The 23,011-nt window shown below is 34.3% G+C and overlaps 2 protein-coding genes across 4 annotated transcripts in view; both read left to right on the plus strand.

Annotated features, from left to right (window-relative positions):
* Positions 1 to 23,011, plus strand: part of LOC126698783 (rhodanese-like domain-containing protein 4A, chloroplastic) — a 28,126-nt gene that overhangs the window by 4,482 nt on the left and 633 nt on the right. Inside the window, exons 2-3 of one of the 3 annotated variants that reach the window (XM_050396214.1) lie at positions 18,547 to 18,925; positions 19,865 to 19,967. In XM_050396214.1, the coding sequence (XP_050252171.1) occupies positions 18,547 to 18,925; positions 19,865 to 19,967 (482 nt within the window). Of the gene's footprint in view, positions 1 to 18,224; positions 18,926 to 19,864; positions 19,968 to 23,011 lie in introns of those variants that run through there. The other 2 variants (XM_050396215.1, XM_050396216.1) reach the window with 2 other exon arrangements.
* On the plus strand, positions 12,255 to 17,669 carry LOC126698780 (TPR repeat-containing protein ZIP4-like). Its single transcript, XM_050396211.1, has 5 exons — positions 12,255 to 13,359; positions 15,612 to 15,801; positions 15,925 to 15,957; positions 16,182 to 16,802; positions 16,990 to 17,669. The coding sequence occupies exons 1-5, from the start codon at positions 12,293 to 12,295 to the stop codon at positions 17,653 to 17,655; spliced, it is 2,577 nt and encodes an 858-aa protein (XP_050252168.1). The 5' UTR covers positions 12,255 to 12,292; the 3' UTR covers positions 17,656 to 17,669.

Genomic DNA, 23,011 nt, shown 5'->3' on the forward strand with positions numbered 1-23,011 from the left:
CGTTTCCTCTCCGTTGAGCTTGTGTTGTCTAAACATGACTTGAAAATGGTGGCTATTGTTGCATTAGTCATTGCCTCTAAGTTTGAGGAGAGACGGTTTCCTTGTGCTCTTACCTTAATGGAGAATGGGGTCGGTAGTAATTACAGTCAACAACAGATAATTGCTATGGAAAAAAATATTCTTCAAAAATTGGGGTGGAAGTTATTAGTTCCAACCATCATTTTCTTCTTGGTTGAAATTTTAGATTCTTGTGGGTATTTTGATCGAGAATTCAAGAATATGGCTTTCTTTTTTGGTGAAGTGGCCCTTAACGATTACCATGCTACTATCAGTTACTCTCCATCCACACTTGCTGTCTCTGCCATTTATGCTGCAATGTGCGTGCTAAAGAAAAGCTATGGTTCCAAGAGGATATTTCTTAACACCAATCAATCTCATTCGAAAAAAGAAGTCATCTTCTGTGCTGAAATGCTTCAACGGCTGGCGAGTATGGCACCTAATGGGAAATTAATGAGAACGGTTTCTAAAAAGTATTCTGATGAAGTTTTGCTGGTGCATTCCAAAAATATGGTTTCTATGTTTTTTGTTTTCTGTTTTCAGTTTTTTTCTTTTTTCATTTTTCATTTTTTGGTTTCTTGTAAATTTTAGTGTTTATTTATTTATTAATAAAATCTAGTATTATTTTAGTGGTTTCAATAGGTACTTTGGATCCAATTATATCACAAAATGGTGATAATATCATTTTTTTTTATAACATAATGTCACCTTGAACACACTATGAGTGATAATATGGACTAATTTCATTTACATTTTTAAAAGGGGAAAAAACAAATCATTTCATTTCATTGCAATGTCCAAATTCCCCAAAAAAGTGATTCAATTTCTCAAAATGTAAATGTCATGCAAAAGCATATCCAAGCTTTCTTACCAATTGCAGGGCAGGAACATTTGTAGGCTCTCCTGAAATTTGGGCGTTCTCATTAGTTGATTGTTCCCCAGCCAATTGTTGATCTTGGTTTGAACTTATATAGCTTGAATCATCCTTGCTCCGCATCTTTGATTTCAAGGACTTGGATCTCGAGTCCAGCGAGTGGCTCAGAGGACAATGAACATCATGTGCATCTAGATTCTCAGTGTGAGACCACAAATAAGGCAATGACTCTACCAGTTGCCCAACTTCGTTACCAGAAACCTTATGACTTCTAGTTATTATAATGGGGCTTGATAATAACTTTGATTTTTCTATCTCAATATCAGTCAACAGATTCTCTTGAACAAACTTCTCAGATGAATATGACTCAAGTTCATATATAGCTAGAGGTCTAGAATGTTTTTCCCCTGAAATGAAACACAAATTTGACCAAAGAAGCTTGATTTTTTAAAAATACTCTGTACCACAAACATGAGAGTAATGTTATGTGAAGTATAAATTTTCTTCTTCTCCCTTTGGTTTTGGATAGGTTAGTACAATATAATTCGGGATGATATAAACTACAACAATAGTTTATAGGTTGGCAACGGAATATTCTAAGACTGGAAAGAACAAGGAAACAAAATGCCTCAATAAAGATGTGTGCATGGGTTTATTGACCAAAGACTTGTTTGGATCTAAAATAGCATAAGGATAAACAATGATTTGATATATTTTGAGAGTCACGTTTCCTTTACAAAAATGCCACGACACATAAATGAGGCAGATTAATACAAGTCGTATTTAGTAATCTAGTATTTCATTCCCCTAACCCAAATGTTGCACAATCAATTGTGAACCACATCTCATGAAACAGTAATCACTAGTTAAAACATCCCCTTTCTCCTTCCCTTAGTGCCAAAAACCTCACCTATAAAGCAAAAAGTTACCTACTTTCCATGCTTTATTATCAAAGCCTCTCTCAAGCAAGCATTCCTTAATTAAGCTGGATTTTGCAACTACTATACACTTGTGTTTACCTTTAAGTGCTTGAAAATTTTTATCTAGAGCATTGTCTGCTTTCTTTTTAACATGAAGACCGTAGTAAGCATGCGCAAGTCTCTTCAAATGGTCGAAAGCAAATTGGATTTTAAATTTTGGGAATAGTAAGATCTTCAAGCTTGTCCACCAATTGAGAAGCAAATCTTTTGTTATATCCACAACCATGGTGTTTATCATGCTATATACACACTCACATAACATGTAAAATAAATACATTTTCACCATTGGCCTAAACATAGATGTGACACTAATATATATCTTGGAAAGCAACTGCTTAAGGATAGGGGCCAACCTCAAAGGAACCATGTAATCGACAACACTGGCAACCTTTTCTTTAGGAGCTCACTTAGAGCTAACCTCGATAATCTCCTGTACACAATTAAATGGTTCAGGTATCTTTACACACCGATTAAGAATCTTCACAAATCGTGTATAAGCCTTGCTAGATAATAGGAAAGCTTCATGGACGCTGTCTTCTTCACCATGGTCATCCTCTTTATCAATAACTTGTTTCCTTTCTTGAGCCCTCAAAACACTATTCAATTGCTCAATATCATCTTTACTCCAAGATTCCAAAATATCAAATAAAGTCAAAGCTTTCTTGACTTGTTCTTTTTTTTTTTTTTTTTTTTTTTTTGCACCCTATTCTTTGCTGTGTTTTTACAAATCAACTTACCATAATGTCCGAGAGTACTCCTCAATTCTACATCTCCATACTCTCCGTTTAGCGATGATATTACCTAGGAACCAACTAGAGATTGAGTCAAGAGTACAAACCAATGGTATAATGTTCAACAGAGGAAGAATGCAAAACTATTGAAACACCCCCTCCCCCTAAACCCAGGATCTCAAAAAAGGAACATCAAAAGCAATTACAATGCAAATGTTCTATTGATTGTTGCTTTGTACCTATGTTTTAAGCCTTATTTAAATATGTCATATTGATTAGCAGAGATTTTAGTTCTCCTGTTCTTAAGATAATTTTAATAAAAGATACGTGTACATGCTGCTGCATAATAGAAGTCTCTAGATTAACAGATTATGGATTATATAAGGAGAAAATCTTCATATATTTTGTTAAAAAAAATAAATAAATAATTGAACTTCAAGACCCTTTTTTTTTGGCCATATCTTAAGTTCACAAATTGGTTGAAATTTTCCTTTGATTTATGTGGACCTATGACTAACAAAAATAATAACAGAGCCATTATTAATGAGTTTTTGACTTTAGTAATTAGATAGTTGAATAAGATTTTAAAGAAATGGCTTGCAAATAAACCTCTTTTAGGTTTGAACTTTGAACCTACATTCAATAATCCATGTGTAACTTTGAAATTAAGTAGTTTTTGAAGTTCTGCCTTGATTACACATTCTACACTATGCCATATTTTCTATAAGTTACTGGTTTCCACCATATTTTACAAACACACGACATTAACTAGCCGTGTTTATCCAATGCCGTGCAATAGTTGTCATTGATATGGTTGCAAAACTTAACATTTACTACAATTTTTTCCCTGTCACAACTCATAACTTATTATAATAATTTTTTTTTTCTCTGTTAGTCATAAAGAGTAAAGGGATAATAATTTAGAATGCAACTCAAGTCTTAGGGTGATTCAATTCTGAAATAAAAAAGAACTTCGCTAGCAGCTAGTAGGTTATGGTTTTAAATTTCGGATCTTCAAAAATAATAATAAGATTCTATATATATTAGGTTACCCGAGAGATGACGCATTTAAGTTCAGCAACATAATGACATTCTGCACAGTGATAGATGGGTAACAATGGGTCTCTTTCTTCCTCACAAGCATCACAGTACAATTTGCATGCCTTGTCTTCCTCTCCCTCTTCCTCTTCCTCTTGAAGTGGAGAATTTCTAAGGACGAGGGGATGTAGATGACATTTAATTTTGATAGTATATGGTAGTGAACCACAGGTAAGATGGAGATTAAGATCACAATAGAGACAAGTGAAGGAATATGATTCACAAATATTGTATCGGCAAACACTGCGATCAAGTTTATTTTTCTCTATATTGTGGTCCCTGAATTGTAGAAGGTGACCGTGACCTTCGTATGTTATGGCAGGCAACATTAAAGTGCTGCTTTCAGCGTGCAAGAGGAAATCACATTTGTAATCCTCACAAATGTAGGCGATGCTTTGACTATTTTGTTGTCCACAAGTGAAAGGCAGGATTAACTTGCGACAGGCATTGCAAAAGCTTTCATTGTTCATGAATAATTTTTCAAAATAAGAATAGGACTCGCTAATATCATTGCGCCTGAGCAGGGTGAGAGGGTGATATGGATGGAAGGGATGGAAGATCTGTTGCGGCAACTCAAGGCATGATTTGTGAAAGTAAATGTCCTTAACAGTATTCTGAGGAAGTTCTTCCACAAACATAAGTAGGACCTGTATTGCAGCCTTTCCCACAAACATAACAATTATTTACTTCTTCTTCATCATCCAGCAGCAGCTTGTTCTTACCAGGTATCAATGGATGTCTCTGCAGGAAGTAGTGAATCTGTTCTTCATTGATAGTGGTGGTGGCCCTGGTGGGTAATAGAGCGCAATCAATATCCATCACACAATAGCACTGTTTACAGCTATAATACCAAAACTTAGGAGGCTTGCTGAGATGTTCATAACAAGCTTTGCAAGTAATACCTTGATCTGATTCATTAGTGCAGATGGATAGAAGATGGGGTTGATAGAAGTGTTGGATCTCTAGTGGCAACTTCCTCTCAAAACATGATTTATGGATAAAGAAGAGACATGGGATGCAACCATAGGCTGTATCTCGATTCAAGAAGTAATCTCCACATACGGGGCAATAAAAAATTAGCCTTTAGCGCACGTTCTCAAGGAGTAGCAATGGATGCTGGTGGTTAGGTTGTGTATGAACCTTGTAAAATCACAATAATATTCTTCTCTACAAGCATCACACATGGGATTGATACTGTCACGTAGTTGTCGATGTATGGTAAGTATGTGTGGTGGGTGAAAGAGGCTCTGCATTGGTGCAGTGCGTAACTACATCCCTCGCTGCAAATGTACAAGGTCTGACCACCATTCCAGTTGAACAAGCATGCTGTGCAATGCAACCAATCAGGTCCCTTCCTCAGCGATAATGGATGCTCGTGATCAAAATGTTTAATCTCCTCCATATCTCTCTTTCAGTCATTCTCTTCCCACTCTCCAGTATGAAAAGCAGAACCAGAGTGCTGGAGACTAATAAAGAGAGACAGACAGGAAATGATCCCTTTATAAACAAGTTGCCTTTTTTGCCAGCCCACTTTATTATTCTTCTTTCTTTTTAGAGGGTCCATTTTGAATCCATGGCTATGGAAGTACCACGTAATTTTAAAAGATAACGGAGTAATGTTGGGTGCACGACACGTGGGCACCAAGGTCCTGTCCATACCTCTAGATTTGATAATAATGAATTGATTCGAAGTTTGTCTCATAGTTTTACCTTTCAAGAAAAAAAATGTTTTCTGTGTAAATATTTGTATTCTTGTGATTGGTTGATTACTATTTTAAATTGATAATATATATGATAATATTATTTGAGACTTAACAATTAGTGCCTAAGCAAACATTAGTTTAACTAGAGTAAAAAAAACACACACACACAAGAAGGAATGCAAATGGTGGCGGTCATTGTAGTTGTGGAAGAAACCCCTTCTGAAGATTGAAGGTACTCACTTTCTTATCATCATCTTTTTCGTTTGTATCTAAAAAGTTTCTTGTCTTTGCTCTTATTGGTGACTCAACTCAATGTGAACTTTATTGTTTGTCATATATTATTATATAATGTATATATAATATATGTAATATATGTCCCTTAAAAACTTGGATGGCTACTGAGAAAATATGGGTAGAGAAATTTCTAAAATGGAATTTATTTTCTAGGCCCTTTGTGAAAACAAAAACCATGATGTGAAATGAGCCTGGCAATAAAATTTAGCTTTCTGAGTTCAGTTTAGCTTGCTATGAATTAGAATAACATCAAACTAAAAGAAAAAGTCCCCTCTTTATTGGTCTCCTTAACAACCAAAGAGTGCATTGGTTACTCTGTTTCAAGTCAAATTAAATTTTGTCAAAAGAAAAAAAATCTTATGGGATATTAATAATTTATGCTAATGACTGAATATTTAGTTTCATTTTTGAGAACAAAAGAATTTTTGTTCACTGTTCTTAAACCAAAGAATTTAAGAAAACTTCTTATAAAATTAATTTTTAGTTTTGAGTTTTGTGCATTGGTAACACATCTCAAGTGTTGTAATTTAATTTTTCAGGGAAGAGCAATGCATGTCATTAAGAAAGAACCATGTCTTTGTTCACGAATTATTTTGAATCGTACAATTTCATAATGGGGTTTAGGTAAGGGCTTGCCTTGCAGTTAGTCTATGCAGCAGTTATTACACCACATGCCCCATTGATTTTACTTTGAAACAGTATGATTTACAATTTCTAATCACATTGCAGTGATAGTATATGTCCACAGCCAACAAATTATCAAAGACCACTTAAAAGTAAAAAATAATTTTTTTTTCCTTTTGGCGACATGAAGCACCCGATTAGTTTATGATCCTTGTCAATAACTGTTTGCATGTTGAATAAAATTTGCTAAAAATCATCTTGCTTCACTAAATTAGAACTTTTGATGATTGAAATAATATACTTTAATGGTGTCCTATTGAACTGTAGAAAGGGATACGACTCAAAGAACTATGTAAAAAGAGGGATGGCAGGAAGAAGGAAGCGTGGCCTTACAAAAATGAAAGATGTTCATCTATTATTTAAACTAGTCGCCAACCCGTGCTATGCACGGGAACCTACCTATTTATGTGGTAAACTAAATTGATTTTATAAAATTTTAAATTGATTAAGAAACTATATTATTGCATGAATTGCTCTTGTATAACTTCAATTTGTGTTACAATTTGATAAAGAAGTCATTGTTTGAACGTGCAATAACTTACGAAAAATATTAAAGAATAGTTCATGACTATAAACTTATAACTATTGAAAAGAATCAAAAGATTAAGAGCTTAAAAATTATAAAAATATATGTGTGTGTGACTACACAACAGAGAAATATAAGAGAAAAATTTGTTACACTCAAAATAATAATTCATGGTTATAATTATTGAAATTTTCCAAATAGTTTTGGATATTACAAAAATATAACTCAAAAAGTCAGATGTTAAAACTTCCAAAAGGCCAAAAAATATTAAGGAATCATAAGATTTACATCCTATAAATTATTGAAACAAAACTATATATATATATATATATGATTTTATAATAGAGAAATATAAAAGAAAAATTGATTACCTTCAAAAGAATAATACATGGTATAGTTGTTGAAATCTGCTAAACATGTTCAAATATTGCAAAAACTAACACAAAATATATGACTATTCAAAAGAGAAAAATAAGAAGAAGAAAAAAGTACATGAACCTATAAAGTAATTAGTTTTAAATTTTAATGGGTCTAAACTTTAAACAATGAAAAAAAATCACATGTTAGGTTGTGTTCCTAGCAACCTTGAAAGTAAAAGTAAAGGGAAAAAAAAAAAAAACCATGAAATACCATCAGCCAATAAGTTTTAATGGGTTTAAACTACAAACAATGAACAAAAATAATCATAAACAATCATAGGTGCAGGGTTTGGTTACCAAGATCAGATGGTTGTAAAACACAACATTTCAACATTGATTTAGGGTTATGCAGAAGGCAACATAAATGACAGAAAATTGTTTTTACGTTGTCTGCTATGCCAACCATCTAAATATATTAATTCCAAAAAAAATTAAATAAAATAATTCCTAGAATTATATGAGATAATTAAGAAGAACATCAAGCCCTTGCGTGGATGTTATTTGTGGACGGCTGTCCATCACTGCAATTCATAGACTTTGTTGTTAATAAGACAATCGAGTTCAAAACTAAAAGCAATTAGGTGGCCTTTGTACTACAGGATTTGTTCTCGTTAAAGAATCAACTTGCTTCCTGCTATGGCTTCAATTTGATATGTGTGTTTTCTTTGTGAAAATTTGAGTGAGTATGAAGGATTTCGACCTTGGTAGAAGTTTATATTTGTGAAAACTTTTGTTATAGAATTTTAGTTGAAATAGAATTTTCAAGCTTTTGAAACATATATCTAATAGAATTTTATTTAAACTAAAATATTGTAATACTTGATAAGATATAAAACCAAAAATAAAAAGAATCTAAAATAAAAAGAAAAAGAAAAAGAAAATAGTGATGATGTGGAAAATTGTGGGAGCTCCAAAGGCTATTTTCAAGCTTTTGAAACATATATCTAATAGAATTTTATTTAAACTAAACTATTGTAATACTTGATAAGATATAAAACCAAAAATAAAAAGAATCCAAAATAAAAAGAAAATAGTGATGACGTGGAAAATTGAACCAAAAATAAAAAGAATCTAAAATAAAAAGAAAAAGAAAATAGTGATGACGTGGAAAATTGTGGGAGCTCCAAAGGTTTCGGTTTTATATATATATATATATATATATAGATTAGCCACAAACCTGCACGTTGCGCATAATAATTATTTTTATGATAGTTTTATTAAATTTTTTTTATACAATTTAAACTAATTTAATGAAGAGTAATGTATTTTGTAATTATATTTTTATTCATTATAAGAATAATCATAAATGTAATATAGAAACAATCATAAATCATAAATTTAATCATTTTTGTCGTACTAAAATGAAAAAAATACAATTTTTCTCAAAAATTCAAAAGGCAATTTAACGAAAATATTTATTTTTTAATAAAAGTTACTTATAACATTTTGTGAATCATTAAAAAGAAAATAAAATTTAGAAATTATTCTTTTAGTTTTAAACAAACTTTCTCAAACTTATTTTTTCTGCCTACAATCCAAAACACTGAAAAAAGTAACTAAAAAAATTAATAAAACTTAACTATGATTAATTGAACCAATTAGGAAAAAAAAATTGTTATTTATAATCTACTAAGGTTATTTTCTTTGCGGAAATTGTAATTTCGCACACCCAAAACATATTATCAAATAATCAATTATTAGCAAAATCTAAGAATTAAATTTTTATATATGCATTGTTATAAAATAATAATAATAATAATTAAAGTAAAATTGCGAAAGATAAAATTTGTCTCTCATCCAATAACTTTTGTTTAGCCAACCTTTGCTTTTCTCTAAATAAATTGCATTATAGAGTACTTTGTCTACCACAAAGGATTAAAAAATAAACAAAAATGATTAAAGTCTCATAGTTTAACATCTAAATTGAGCACTATAAAAATCATGCTATCAAATTACAGTAGCTACCAAATTAAATTATCCAAATCATGCTATGTATTAGAATAATATTATATTTTTATATTTAATCCTTTATAATGCAATAGGATAACATTTAACAATCAAAGAGAGAGAGAGAGAGAGAGAACTGAATCGCATTAACCTAAAGTAGATTAAAGAATATAAAAAATTATCAACCTAAAGCGAAGATGCAAGAAAAATAAAAAATAAAAATCCACTCAAAAATTGTGTGTGTGTGTGTGTGTGTGTGTGTGTGTGAGAGAGAGAGAGAGAGAGAGAGAGAACCTTTTTTTTGTAAGGAAAAACTATGCATGGAATGAATGAGATAGTGACAAATTTATAGTAAGAAAGTGTGAATAAGAAGAGACAAAAATAGAGGAAGATGAAGGGAAAGATGAAGAATGATATTAATGTAGAGAGTAGTGGGGAGATGAGAAGGTGAGAGAATGAGAGAAGGAGAAAGGTTAGAGAAGTAGTGGGGAGATGAAAAGGTAAGGGAGGAAGAAAGGTTAGAGAAGTGTAAATATGAAATAAAAAAAAATTATAAATAATTATAAGAAAATGGAAAAAAAAAAAAGAAAAAGAAAAAAAAAGATGATGACGTGGACGTTGACGTGGCTCAACGTGAGCGCAGCAGCATTAAACGCTACGCTTCAACTTTTAGTAATATATTGATTAGTCACAAATCTACACGATGCATGAGAAACTGTAATATAATTATTTTATAAGAATATAATATAAAATTGGTAAGTTATATAGAGCATGTGTTATTTAAAAGTGATGGTGTTATAAAAATGCTCCAACTCCAATACTCGTCCATATAGCTCGTCCTAAGGAAGTGATGGATGGCATACGGCTTACTCGTCCAAAGGTAAGCTCGTCCGTCCATAAAGTTGGTCGAACGAGCTTACTATGTCTTAAACATACTTGGAACTATTTTTGTTTCCCTGCCAAGACTACAAATCCCTCCCTCAATTAACGGTTTTAGAAGACGAACCCCAAAAGATATAACTTCCTTAGTAGTTATGGAAGTTACCTGTGGATTCTCCGAACTCTACAACGATTGGAGAGATAACTGCCTCTGATAAACACTATATAAGGGTTCTTCTACAGAAAGGAATTCATTCGAACACTTTTCCCAGAATATTTCATTTTTACTTGAATCACAAATCCACTGACTTTATCATCGGAGGACTTTTGGCCGGCCTCCACCGATCTCCTCTGACTTAGTATTTGTATTTGTATTTTCAGGCTCAAGCCCTAAGATAATCAGCGCCCGAGACTTTCGACCTACTGATTTCTAAGGAATCATCAAAAAGTATTTTATATATTTATAAATTTTATGTAATGGAACATATAATATATTGCATTCAACAACAACAATAAAAACAATATATATATATATATATATATATAAAGATTTAAATTACACAATTATAATATTGTTTTATATAAATGAAGAACATGTTATTAGAATGATTTTTTTATATATATAAACAATATAACATAATCAATTGATTAATTTGAACAAATCCAAGAATTTTTTTTTTATTTATTTAAAAGTACACCCCCATTCCATGGAACACATGTAACATGTTAAATTAAGTTTAAACTATTATATAAGTTTAGAATTGTATCATATTTTTTTCTCAAATAAAAGTATAGTGTTTATATTATTGAAACTTGAATTTTAAGGTAATCTTTTGAATATTTATCATTTTTTATTGCTTTTTTAGGGTCCATATCTATAATTTATAATGCCTATTTTGTTTTGTATTTTTTAGCCAAAAACTAAAGAATTTTGCCCAAATAAAATAAGATATAATACTTTTTCAATCCAAAAATTAAGAAAAAAAAATGAAATTTTGAATAAAACAACTGAAAAGGAAACTACAAAAAGGATTGATTTAAGTCCCCATTGTCCAAAGTGAATAGAATGGACCAAATAGATTGAATTGGACTGAAGTTGATCGAATTAGACTGAAATGGACCAAAGTGAACCAAATTGACTAAGGTGGACCCAATGGACCTAAGTGGACCAAATGGACTGACATAAACTAAAATAGACTGAAATGGACTGAACAAAAGTGGAGTGGAGTGGACCGAATGGGACCATAATGGATTGAGTGGACTAAAATAGACTGAAGTTGATCAAATTGGACCGAAATGCTACGCTAATGTGACTCAAAAGGAGTATAACAATAATCAATACAGTGATATAGCTTTTAGATATTATATAGATTTGTAATAACTGCAGTATAGCATTTAGCAACTATCAATACTATTATATATCTTTTAGATATCAAGACTTATATGGAGTAAAATCTGTACTAACTACAATATCACTAAAAATCATTAGGAATTTGCTTATTATGTTGTTGATGTGAAACTAACCAATCATGTCACTTTGTACATTTTTTAGTTAGTAAATGATATCATTTGTATGTTTTCTTTTTACTATTAAAAATTTAAACGAAAACATTCATAAATTCATAAAATGCATCATTAAAAAGATTTGATTAATATTAATTTAAAAATACTTAATGTACTAATATATTTGGTTACTACCATAAACTTGAGGTTACTAAACTCATTAAAGCCAACTTCACCTTCACCTAGTATTTATCTGACTATAGAAAGGCCACTGGGAGTGACTTGTCACGATGTTCTAGAATATGACCCAAACTATTTAAATACAAATGATAGTTAATGCTAATTTAGATTTTAAAATTGAAAACTTTTTAGTAAAAGTAAGTTTAAATTTTTTTACATATTACACAAAACACATTTGAAAGTATTTTACTTAAAAATAAATGGGTCGTTATACAAAATTTTGATAAGATTTGGGGTAAAAAACTAAACTAGGTATTTCGGCCTAAATATATATATTTATTATTTATAGGACGTATTCATTCAAATTTTTGAAAAAGACAAAGGCAAACTGTGTGAATTTGGCGCCAAAGGCAAAAAATGAGAATTGCAGAGATATCATCATCACCATCACCTTCAACTCAACACCAACAAGATTCCCAACTCCTTCTCTCTCAAATCGAATCTTCAATCAAACACTTAGAACAGTTCTCTTCAACTCTCAACAACACTAACACTAACACTAACACCATCTCCTCCAATCTCCGTCAATCCCTCACTCAGCTGAGTCAACTCGGTCCCTTCTCCTCCGAGTTCAACCTCCATCTATGGAAACTCAGTTACCGTCTCTGGAACTCCTGCGTCGACCTCTCCAACCTCAATCCCAAACTCCGCTCCTCTTCTTCTTCTTCTTCTTCTGCTGCTTTGTCTCTCGACCTCGCCAAGCTCCGCCACATCGCCGCCGATATCCTCTCCCTCGCCGGCAACGTCTCCGGAGTTCCTTCTCCGTCCATCAAGTCCGCTTCCTTCTACTACAAAACCGGCCTCATCTGGCATGACCTTCGCCGCTTCGACCTCGCTTCCTCTTGCTTCGAGAAAGCCACCGATCTTCTCTCTAACTCCAACGCCGCCGCCGCCATCTCCGCCGACGATGCAACGAAACTTCTCCTCGATGTCAATCTCGCCAGATCTCGTACCGCCTGGGAACTCTCCGACCGAAACCTCGCCGTCGCTTTGCTTAGCCGCTCCAAGACCTTGCTTCTCTGCCCCGATCACTACGGTTCGCTCGCTAACCAGTACTTAGCCTTAGGGTTAAGAAGGTTCGGTGAAGCAGAGAAGGAGCTCAGGGGCATGGTGGTAAATACCGGAATTCCGGAGGGCGTTTGGTTGTCCGCGGTGGAATCCTATTTCGATGCGGCGGGAGGGTCAGCCGGGGCCGAGACGGCCAAGGGGCTGTTCTTGGGGCTAATGGGGCGGTGCCATGTCAGCACCGGGGCGGCGGTGAGAGTAGCTCACAGGGTGGTTGGAGATGGTGTTGAGAGTGAGGGGTCTAAAGTGAGGGCTAAAGTGGTGGCAGAGCTGGTCTCGGATGACAGAGTTGTGGCGCTATTTGCAGGCGAGGCGGTAGCTAAGGAGAGGATGGCAATGCACGCTGTGCTTTGGAATTGGTAATCACTGAACTCAACTCCAAATCTTTTATGTTTCATGATGGTTAAATTGTCAATTTCAATTCCATATTGATTTCATCACAGCTACAAGTTAAAGCTGTGTTTAGTAATTTATTATCAGCATTTGGATTCTCATAACAAAATCCATCTATATTTGAAATTTTGAATGTGGGACTGGTTTATCACAACCAGTACTAATCCCTCCATGGAGGATCAAACTTTATGTTGGGGTTTTATTAGCTTCTTCTGATTTCTTGTCTCCTTTTCTGCATGAAAAAACGTCTACCCCTGAATCAAATTCCTAATTACTTCTAACATAGGGAACTACTTTTCGACTATAGAGGTTGATTCATTAGTATTTGTTGATGTGATGGAGTAATGGTTTGCTACAAAATGTTAGTACAAAGTATAACATTATTACTTGGATTGATTCTACAAGGGCTCTGATTTAAGAAATGAACTGATTGTTGTGTTTGACATCTATATGAGCCAAAATACTTGGAACTTAAACTATCTTAGTCCTTTTGTTCCTATTTATTCCCTCTGCAACTCTTTTTCTATTCCTGAGTAAGTTTGAACCAGGATCAGATGATCAGTAGCCCTTCAAAGGAGTCTCCTAAAATAAAATGAATTCCTGGGGTACTGTTCTATATGTCTGTCAGCTTTGACCATTGCATGCATCATATGGGTAGTGTTCTATATGTTTGAGAACACTTCCAAACTTTGGTAGATAGAGTTAGTCTGTTTGGATCTTCATTAGGTCATTGCTAGGTAATTTAATAATGTATCTTCTGGTGTAGGATATTAGGGATTGTTGCTGCTCATTTCTTCTCTCTGAACAGCTCTAATTACTCAGTGAATGAAGGTTTTCTTTTTAATTATATATATATGTGTGTGTGTGTATTATTAGTTTTTAAGTGAATTTGTATTACACAGAAGATTAGTACAAAAGCATGAGGGCATATCATACCCCAGCAAAGAACTATAACCAGGCCTGGGCAGTAACAGAACACTAGCATTGACACCAACCTGTGACAAGGAAGAATATTCTAATCACGGATTTCCAATACAACTTTAAACTGTTTACAAAACTACATAGTTCTTGAGAAGATGGACTCAGACAGTTGACCTCTGAAACCAGCAATTCTGTTGATTCTTCTCCACTCTCTTCAGCATACTTAACTTCCTGCTGAACCACATAAACATGTTTCCACTTATGTTGAAAGATTCGAACATTGTGTTCCCTGCAAATGCAGTAAAGAACAGCAGCAAACATGATCTTAACCACATCACTAACTTTGGGGAATTCTTACCTTTCTAAGAACTGATCATCAACAAAACCCATTCCTGCCAGTCTCTCTCTTCATGGTAAATTGCATTTATAACACAAAAAAGCGAGGTTTCTCCACAACTAGGGTGTATATTAAACCACATGGGATCGGCTTATTTCTCTTTTCATTCTCAAATGGTAGAGTAATAAGTTAAGTTTGAAAAAAACATTGGTATCAAGGCACCTCTGAGGGATCCAGATGTGAGGACCTTAAGAGGATGATTTTGTTGAGGAGATATGGTCTATGGAGATAGGTCACTCAACAAGAGATTTATTGGACCTTTTTTCACCTCCTTGATTGATGCCTTTTCTTGGAATCCTAGGTATTCTATAGGAGTTTTTCTATATAAAAAAGGGTATTCTATAGGAGTTTTAAAGTGGGACTTTCATTTGCTCATTGGAGTCTAGTCCTTTGTGTGTGTGTGTGTGTGCTGGTGTAACTCGAAAACGAATCTTACGCATGTTTACTTCCATTGATTGGAAGTAATACACATGCTTCAATTTTGTATCCTGAATATTTCCATGAAGTCATTGAAGCCATTTTTGTGACATGCTAGCAGCTAGTAGTTATGCAAATGATCTTGTGGCAACGAGGCTGCTGACACATGACAGCCAAGCAAGGTTTCATATTGTTAGAATATTGGTTAAATGACTAAATTCACTAATTCCTAACAGTTTAAGGACATTAGTAATTTGTCATGGTATTTGGGTAGGTGGTCTTGGGTTTGAACCTTGTCTCCACTCTACCTCCCACTTAAAATGTTAAAATTCTCATGTGTTGGGCCCATGGTAATTTATCACATGTTGCATTTGAAACAAAACAGTGATGCCCTCTGCCTCATAAGAAAATATGATATTAATTGAAAGCACTCCTTTTCAATCCAAGTGCATTTATTTCAGCTGTTTTCTGTCTTTGTTACAGCGCTGCTGACTTCTTTCGATCAAAAGATTATGGGACAAGTGCAGAGATGTTTGAAAAATCAATGCTTTATATTCCATATGATATTGAGAGTAAAATTCTCCGAGCTAAGGGCTTTAGAGTTTTGTGTCTCTGTCACCTTGGTCTATCTCAGCTTGATCGAGCTCTAGAGTATATCAATGAGGCTGAAAAGGTATTTTAAATAATAACTATAAGTTGGGATTCTGGCCTCCCTAGATAGTTAAGATCTTTAAACGCTTAGAACTGTATAAATGTGACTAATATTTTAAATTTTAATGCTTTTCTATGTCTGTAGCTGGAGCCCAACATAGCCTGTGCTTTCCTTAAGGTGCTCTCTCTCTCTCTCTCTCTCTCTCTCACACACACACACACACACACTCACACACACTTGCATGTGTTCATACAAGCACAGACAAGTTGTCATATGTTGGACCAGCAAAACACTGTCACTGTTAGCTTCAGTGCTAAGCTTGATAACAAACGCACCCTTCCCTGATCTCCCCAAGATTATCTAATAACATATGTGCAAACTTGATATTTTGTTTGATGTAGTTCAAGATTTACCTGCAAAGGAATGACCATGATGGTGCTATTAGTCAAATCCAAGCAATGACAACCTGCCTCGATTTTACAACAGACTTTATCTCCCTCTCAGCTCATGAAGCTGTTGCTTGCCGTGCTCTTCCTGTTGCTGTGGCTGCTCTATCAAATCTACTAAACTTCTATACCCCAGGAAAATCAATGCCTACAACAGAAATTGTAGTGCTACGTACCTTGGTTACAATCCTTTCTCAACAGCCTGGCAATGAGCTGGAAGTTGTGAAATTTATAAAATGTGCTCATAATCAAGCATCTGAACTTGGTTCAGATATCTTCTTTGGAAAAGGGGAGATTGGAAGACGGGAACGGAATTGGTTTGCTGTAACTTCATGGAACTTAGGGACAAGAACTGGAAAGGAGGGTAACTACGAACTATGTGCTGAATTTTTTAGATTAGCTTCAGAAATATATTGTGTTCCGGTTGATGGGCAAGCAGAAGAAAACAATGTTATGGTTTGCAAATCGTTAATACTGACCGTATCTTCCATGATAGCTTCAGAGAAACAAAGAAAGGCTGCATTGTCAGAAAGTGAAGTGAATGAAGCTGTAAAACTGCTAGATAAAGCAGGGAAGGTATGGATTATTAGTTATTTGCTTGACACATAAAGCACTTGATGCCTCAAAATCTTGCTCTCAGTGTTGATATATAATATCAATAATAAATTGTATCCATCATAATCCACTTGGAATGATACAGCCCTACAATTTATGCTCTAATATTCCCTAACTCGCTCTTAATGGCATTCTTTCGTGGAAGCAGATACTGAAGTCAATCTCAACTGGGACTCGACTAAACGATGATCAAATTACCACCCTTGAGCCTGATCTCTTCTTCATATACACCTTCAGTGCCTATGACATAAAAGGAAGGCTAAGTGATTTAGCATCACAGCAACTCCTGGTGAAAAGTTTTGCCAGTTCAAAAGCTTGCAATTCCAAACACCTCCTTCAGATAGGCCTTACTGCCTCGCAGGCTCCACAGTCCAATCATGAAGTAGCTACCTTTGCTTTAAATGAGTGCCTCTCATCACTCCTTTCTTCTCCATCTCCAGATTTTCAAAATGTGGCTCTTATTCTGCGGAAGCTTATTGCAGTAGCAAGTATTCATAAGGGTGATACAGATGATGATGCTGTGTATGGCATGTACAAGCAAGCTTACCAAATAATGGTGGGGTTGAAGGAAGGAGAGTATCCTACTGAAGAGGGAAAATGGCTTGCCATGACAGCATGGAATCGGGCAGCACTGCCTGTGCGATTGGGGCAGATTGAAATGGCCAAGAAATGGATGAATATTGGTATGGAGCTCGCTAAGCGCATTCCAGGAATGGAGACTTACAAGGCATGCATGGAAGATTTTGTTGATTGCTTTCAAAAGAAATGTAATGTGCAGAATAATGGTGAAAATAGGCCTCAGCTAGTGGAATGATGTATACATCTGTTGTATAGGAAATTAATGGTACATCTTCCTTGTACAGATAAACTTTTAGGTGCATATAAAATTTACTCCATATAATTCAATTTAGGTCTTTTTAGGCTAGTAGGATTGGCCTTTCCACTTTGTGTATCAGCTCTTTTATTTGTGACTAGAAATTGCATGTGAAGAACAATGATGAAATAGAATTTCTCTCATTATAAAATTTTGGAGTAGCAAGGCATCTTTTCAATAAAAGTAACAGTCTATAGGATGTTTACTTAAATTTATATTTACCACGCTTCTCTCAATTTCTGAAAAAGAAATCTATTTTTACTTTCATTCTTGGGAATTTTTATTTTCTTCAGGTCAAAAGTTTGTGGATTTAAAATTTTAAATCCTAGTATTAGTGTATTTTTAAAATGAAGGAATATGTAAGTTGTAAGGGCAAATAGCAAGTTGAAAAAGTTTCTTTCTTCTTGGACCAAAAAAGAAAAAAAGAAAAAGAAAAAAGTGAAAAGTAAAGAGAAAAAAAAAAAGAAAAGAAAAGAAAAGAGAAGAACCAACGGAAAACGAGAGAACCCAATCACATAAACTGATAAACTGCCACCCTTGCCTTTATCCTCTTTCTTTCTGTCCAAATGTTCCTCATGGAGTCTCTTTCCATGGTCGTCTCATCTTGTCCACTCAAAACCCAGAAAACATGCAGCTCTAAGCCCATTTCCACTTGCCATTTTTTGGCTTCTCATAAACCTCATTTCCCCACCAACAAAACCCCTCTCCAAAACCATCCTTTGCTTCTCCAAACCTCTCATTTGGCTCCCCTGTTTCAAAATCTAACAAAAACCCAACTCTCTCTCACTCTAATCAACCTCCTTACTCCTCTTCCTTGCTTTGCTTCTGAACCTGTTGTCTCTGACAAAATTAACCTGGAGTCAGTGTTACTTGCGATTGATGATTTTTTTAACAGGAACCCATTTTTTGTTGCTGGGTGTACTTTTATTTGGCTGATTGTCATACCTCTAACTGACGAGTTTTTCTTAAGAAAATACAGGTTCATTTCTGCCATTGATGCATTTAGAAAACTCAGGGACGACCCCAATGTTCAGCTCTTGGATATTAGGGACAATAAGACTGTGAAGTATTTGAGGTCTCCAAATTTGAAGATACTGAACAAGGGTGTGGTCCAAGTTCAGTATTCTGAGGGAGATGAAGATGGGTTTGTGAAGAAGGTCTTGCAAAGTTTTGGGGATGTGTCAAGTACTGTGGTCTGTGTTCTGGACAAGTAAGTGTCAAAATTTTATATTCAAAGTAGCTCGTATCCTTTGAGAAACAAGATGTTTGGATTTTTTGGGAAGATAACACCCAATTGAGGCCTTAATATAACATATAGATACACTGGTCAACCCAAAAGCTTGAGACTATAGGTTTGGGCCAGTTTTGTTATATTATTTCAACTTCTTCACTTTTTTGTTTGTTTGTTGTCTTGGTTATTGCTGTAGTTGCTTAGTATATTTGAAGTATGCATTAAATTTACACTAAGAAAAGGAAATAATTCTGTTGCATGTTGTCATATTAATTCGCTATTTTTTCCCTACAGGATAGAACTTTAAACATTGAAATAGAGTACAAAAAATGGGCTTTGGAGTTGGTAAAAAAAAAAAAGCCTCCCCCCTTCTCTCTTGTGGCTCAGTTGTTCAATTCTAAAAGATGACAATGCACCATTCTTCTTAAAAGGCTTGCAATTTATAAAGAGTAGAGAAATAACTTGTCAGGGATTGCTCATTTGGCTTATTTTCTGTTTCCCTTAACTCAACTGAATTCGTTATAAACTTGAATATCTTTCCCAAATTTGTTTGTTCTAAGTATTGTTGTAGAGGTTAAAGATGAATTCAGTTCAGTATGACTGTTTCTTTTCCTTTCTTTATTGGTATTATCGTTGTTCTGTAGCTAATTTAACTGTCAGTCGAATACTTCCTATTGAAATTTATGCTGTTTTCATGACTTGTGAAAAGAACGTTGTAGTTGGTTGACCACTAGTTAGCTGTAAAAATTGTTGTCTGTCTTAGTATTTCAGTTTTCTTTCTTGATAAATAAATGCTCTGTAAAGCATATGTCTATGGTGTAAAGATTACATCGAGCGCCAGACTTTCTGATTTTAACTTCCCTTGTTTGCACCAAAATATTCTTAATTTCATCAGTAGTTTCTCTTTTTGTAAGGTAGTTTTGATGGAAATTCCATTAAAGTGGCTGAGTTATTGTTCAAGAATGGTTTCAAAGAGGCCTACGCAATCAGAGGTGGGGTCAGAGGCGACAAAGGGTGGTTGGTATGCCTCTTTCATTCTTTTTCTCTCTATTTCAATCAGTTTTCCCCTATAGCATGGATATTAGTTTCTTTTCATTCATACATTTGTTGTAAATGGTCCACATTTTGTTGTGTCAAGATCTTTGTAACTAATTCTAATTATAAATGACTTTTAGTCCTGATTAGCTAAAAATTATTAAGTAATGGTAGGTTGGTTATATATGAAGAGACTGTAACTTCTAGGTTAGTTGTGTTCATCTACATCGTATGCATGTGGGCTATGATGCAACAGAAGAATTTGGATGTGCGGAGTGCTGACACCCTCTTGACACTTGTTGAGGAAGAATAGATTTAGGGAAATCTGTCTACATACTTGTGGGCTTAGGATTTGGAGAATTTGTGGATTTAGGGTTTAGAATTTTAGAAGAAAGAGCTAGGTCTTGAAAAGTTAGATATTAGGTAGCTATATGGTAGGTAAAATATGAGAGATTTTAGGGGTTGGTAGTGGAAGGGAAAAGGTTCTATTTGGGGTTGCAAAGAAGAAAATAACACTTGTTGCTCAAGGATTGTGAACAGTCCTGTGAAAAATGCTGTGAAAGTTCCCATGAATAGTATCCACAAAAGAAAATAAAGCAGATCAAGAAGCATTCTAGGCACAAAAGCCTTCCAAAAACCAATATGCTCAATTTTTCTATTAATCAACTCTGAATTATTTGAGTACAGAAGTACACTTATATAGTCTCTAGATCTTAACTCTTATGATAAGACTAGAATTCCCTTTTGACTAGTACACAAGCTCCTAAATGAATTGGACTAAAGCCTACACATAGAACCCATAAACTACATAACTCACATATAGGTCAAATAAAAGTCCAGACCTACAAATATAATTATTACTGACCTAATTAACTACCAAGTATTTTGCTTGACTTTGCCTTAGGCTTCCAAAGAGGATGCTTCATATCTAACCATGTTATAGATGCATCATCACTTTGTCTACCTATATTGCAGTTGTAAGTTGTAACACTTCAACTCAAAAATTTCAATCCATGCAGAAAAAACATTTCCTTAGGAAACTTGATTTTTTTTTTTTTTTTTTTTACCTATCAAAAGAAAAAAAATAAAAAATAAATTCAAGTTTCCTAATGAAATGTTTTTTCTGCATGGATTTCAAAGCCACTTCAAGACCCTACAATAACCATATGCAAGATTTGTAAAGCAACCATAACTAAAGAGATTGTTGACAAGCTGAGAAGCATGGACACGATGATTCAAGATGATAGGCTCTACATGGGAATTTTATTTGGAAAGAAAAGAAAAAACAAAACAAATGGATAGGACTTAGGGTTTTGCTTGAAGTCAACATCAAGTGAATAAAACATAAAAATAGATAAAACCTTTGTATCGGCACCTAGGGTTGCTTGTAATTAGCAGCAAGCATGATAGAAACCCAAGAGTCAGCTCCTAGGTTTGCTTGGAATTAGCACCAAGCACTGGAAGTAAACCTCCACCCCAATTTTTTTAAATCCACAATTGACTGCTTACAATACTGCATTTTAGGGCCTTTAAATGCAACCCAAACTACATCATAGAAGGAAAGGAAATAACTTGTAACCTATTACATTAAATGCAATATAAAAAGAGAATAAAATCCTAAAAATCTTAGCATCCATGCATCACCACCAATAGGAAGATAACATGTGCATTGCACATGTCAAGGACAAATGTCATCTTCCTATTGGTGGTTGGAGCCAAACTTTGTCCTATTTTATTTATTTATAGGCATATGTTTATTTTAAGTTATAAATAACAACTATCAAAATCTTTAAAAACATATCTAAAATCAAAGGAAAACTCTTTTCCTCCCAACACACTTAAGGACACACATGCAAGAAGTGTCCCCAACATGTTTGATGCAGTCATGCTGAGGAATTTTAAGTTCCTGTTTGTCAAGAATACGTACATAATTTGAACTGGTTGAATGAATAGTTCAAGACCCAGGTTGATCAAAGGGAGAAGTGCAAGTCAGCTTAACTCAAGGAATCCTTGTAAGCCATGTACATTGGTCAAGAAATTTAGGGAAATTATAACTAGAACTGGTTTATAAAGAGAGAACCTAGGTCAATGTTTTATGACTACTACAGTAGTTGGGAGTATCTATAAATGAGTTACTTGTGTGGTTAGATACAGCCTTAAACACTGAAAAACAGAGCTCTGAAGAATTGACAAACCAGGACTGGTTTTACACTTTTATCCTCACTCTCACACAGCTGCATGTTCAGAACAATTATTTGTTTACATTATACAGGCAAATGTATAAACATATTCCTCTAGGATACTTCACATATTTAGGTGGCGTTTGGGTATTGTGTTTCTTGCGTTGCATTTTCTGCGTTTTTTTTTCTTGGACGCATGTCTCGGCTTATGAACAGTGCCAAACGCGTGAACAGTAACTTTTATTATTTTTTTATTATTGTTTTCAGTTTTTAGTTTTTAGCAAAATAAGCGGTATTCAAACAAACCCTTAGGTACAGGTTTTACCAATTACTTGATGTACTCTGAAAGTTGTGTTAGATTCCATGTAAGGCCTATCCTTAGCAATGAATTGAAAGAGAAAAGAGCTCAATAAAGTCATCTTAATCTTTTTTCTTTTTTTTTCTTCCTCCGGATTAGGTTCTGTGTCTTGCACATGAAAGTTTTATCTATCACAGTATCACTTGATAAAATATAACTAGCCAGTCCATAAAGCATGCTATTTCCTGTTCTGTTTTGTTATTGTCTTTTGTATGCCTCTGTGTTTGTAATGGAATTTAGGAATTGAGCCAGAAATGCCATCTTCAATGTGAGCCTTGTATATTTTTTCATAGTCCCATTATTAATACTATTTATCGCTTCTCTCAAAGGAAAAGAAAATTTGTTGACTTTTGTTAGATCTTAGGAAAAGTGGAGAAATTATTAGATCCACCAGGGGGACTGCTGACGTGGTCCTCCCAACCAATAACAATGCCATCTATGCAAATGTGTGAGTGAGCTTCCTAATCAGCAGAAGAAATAAAAAATAAAAAT

Source organism: Quercus robur, chromosome 9, assembly GCF_932294415.1.
Source record: "Quercus robur chromosome 9, dhQueRobu3.1, whole genome shotgun sequence".
Classification (NCBI taxonomy): Eukaryota; Viridiplantae; Streptophyta; class Magnoliopsida; order Fagales; family Fagaceae; genus Quercus; species Quercus robur.

Bases quoted from the DNA above. Each gene is read 5' to 3' on its own strand.
- LOC126698780 (XM_050396211.1), top strand. From the start codon at position 12,293: ATGAGAATTGCAGAGATATCATCATCACCATCACCTTCAACTCAACAC. The intron at 13,360-15,611 runs GTAATCACTGAA...TCTTTGTTACAG, and splicing joins CACGCTGTGCTTTGGAATTG to CGCTGCTGACTTCTTTCGAT. The intron at 15,802-15,924 runs GTATTTTAAATA...CTATGTCTGTAG, and splicing joins ATATCAATGAGGCTGAAAAG to CTGGAGCCCAACATAGCCTG.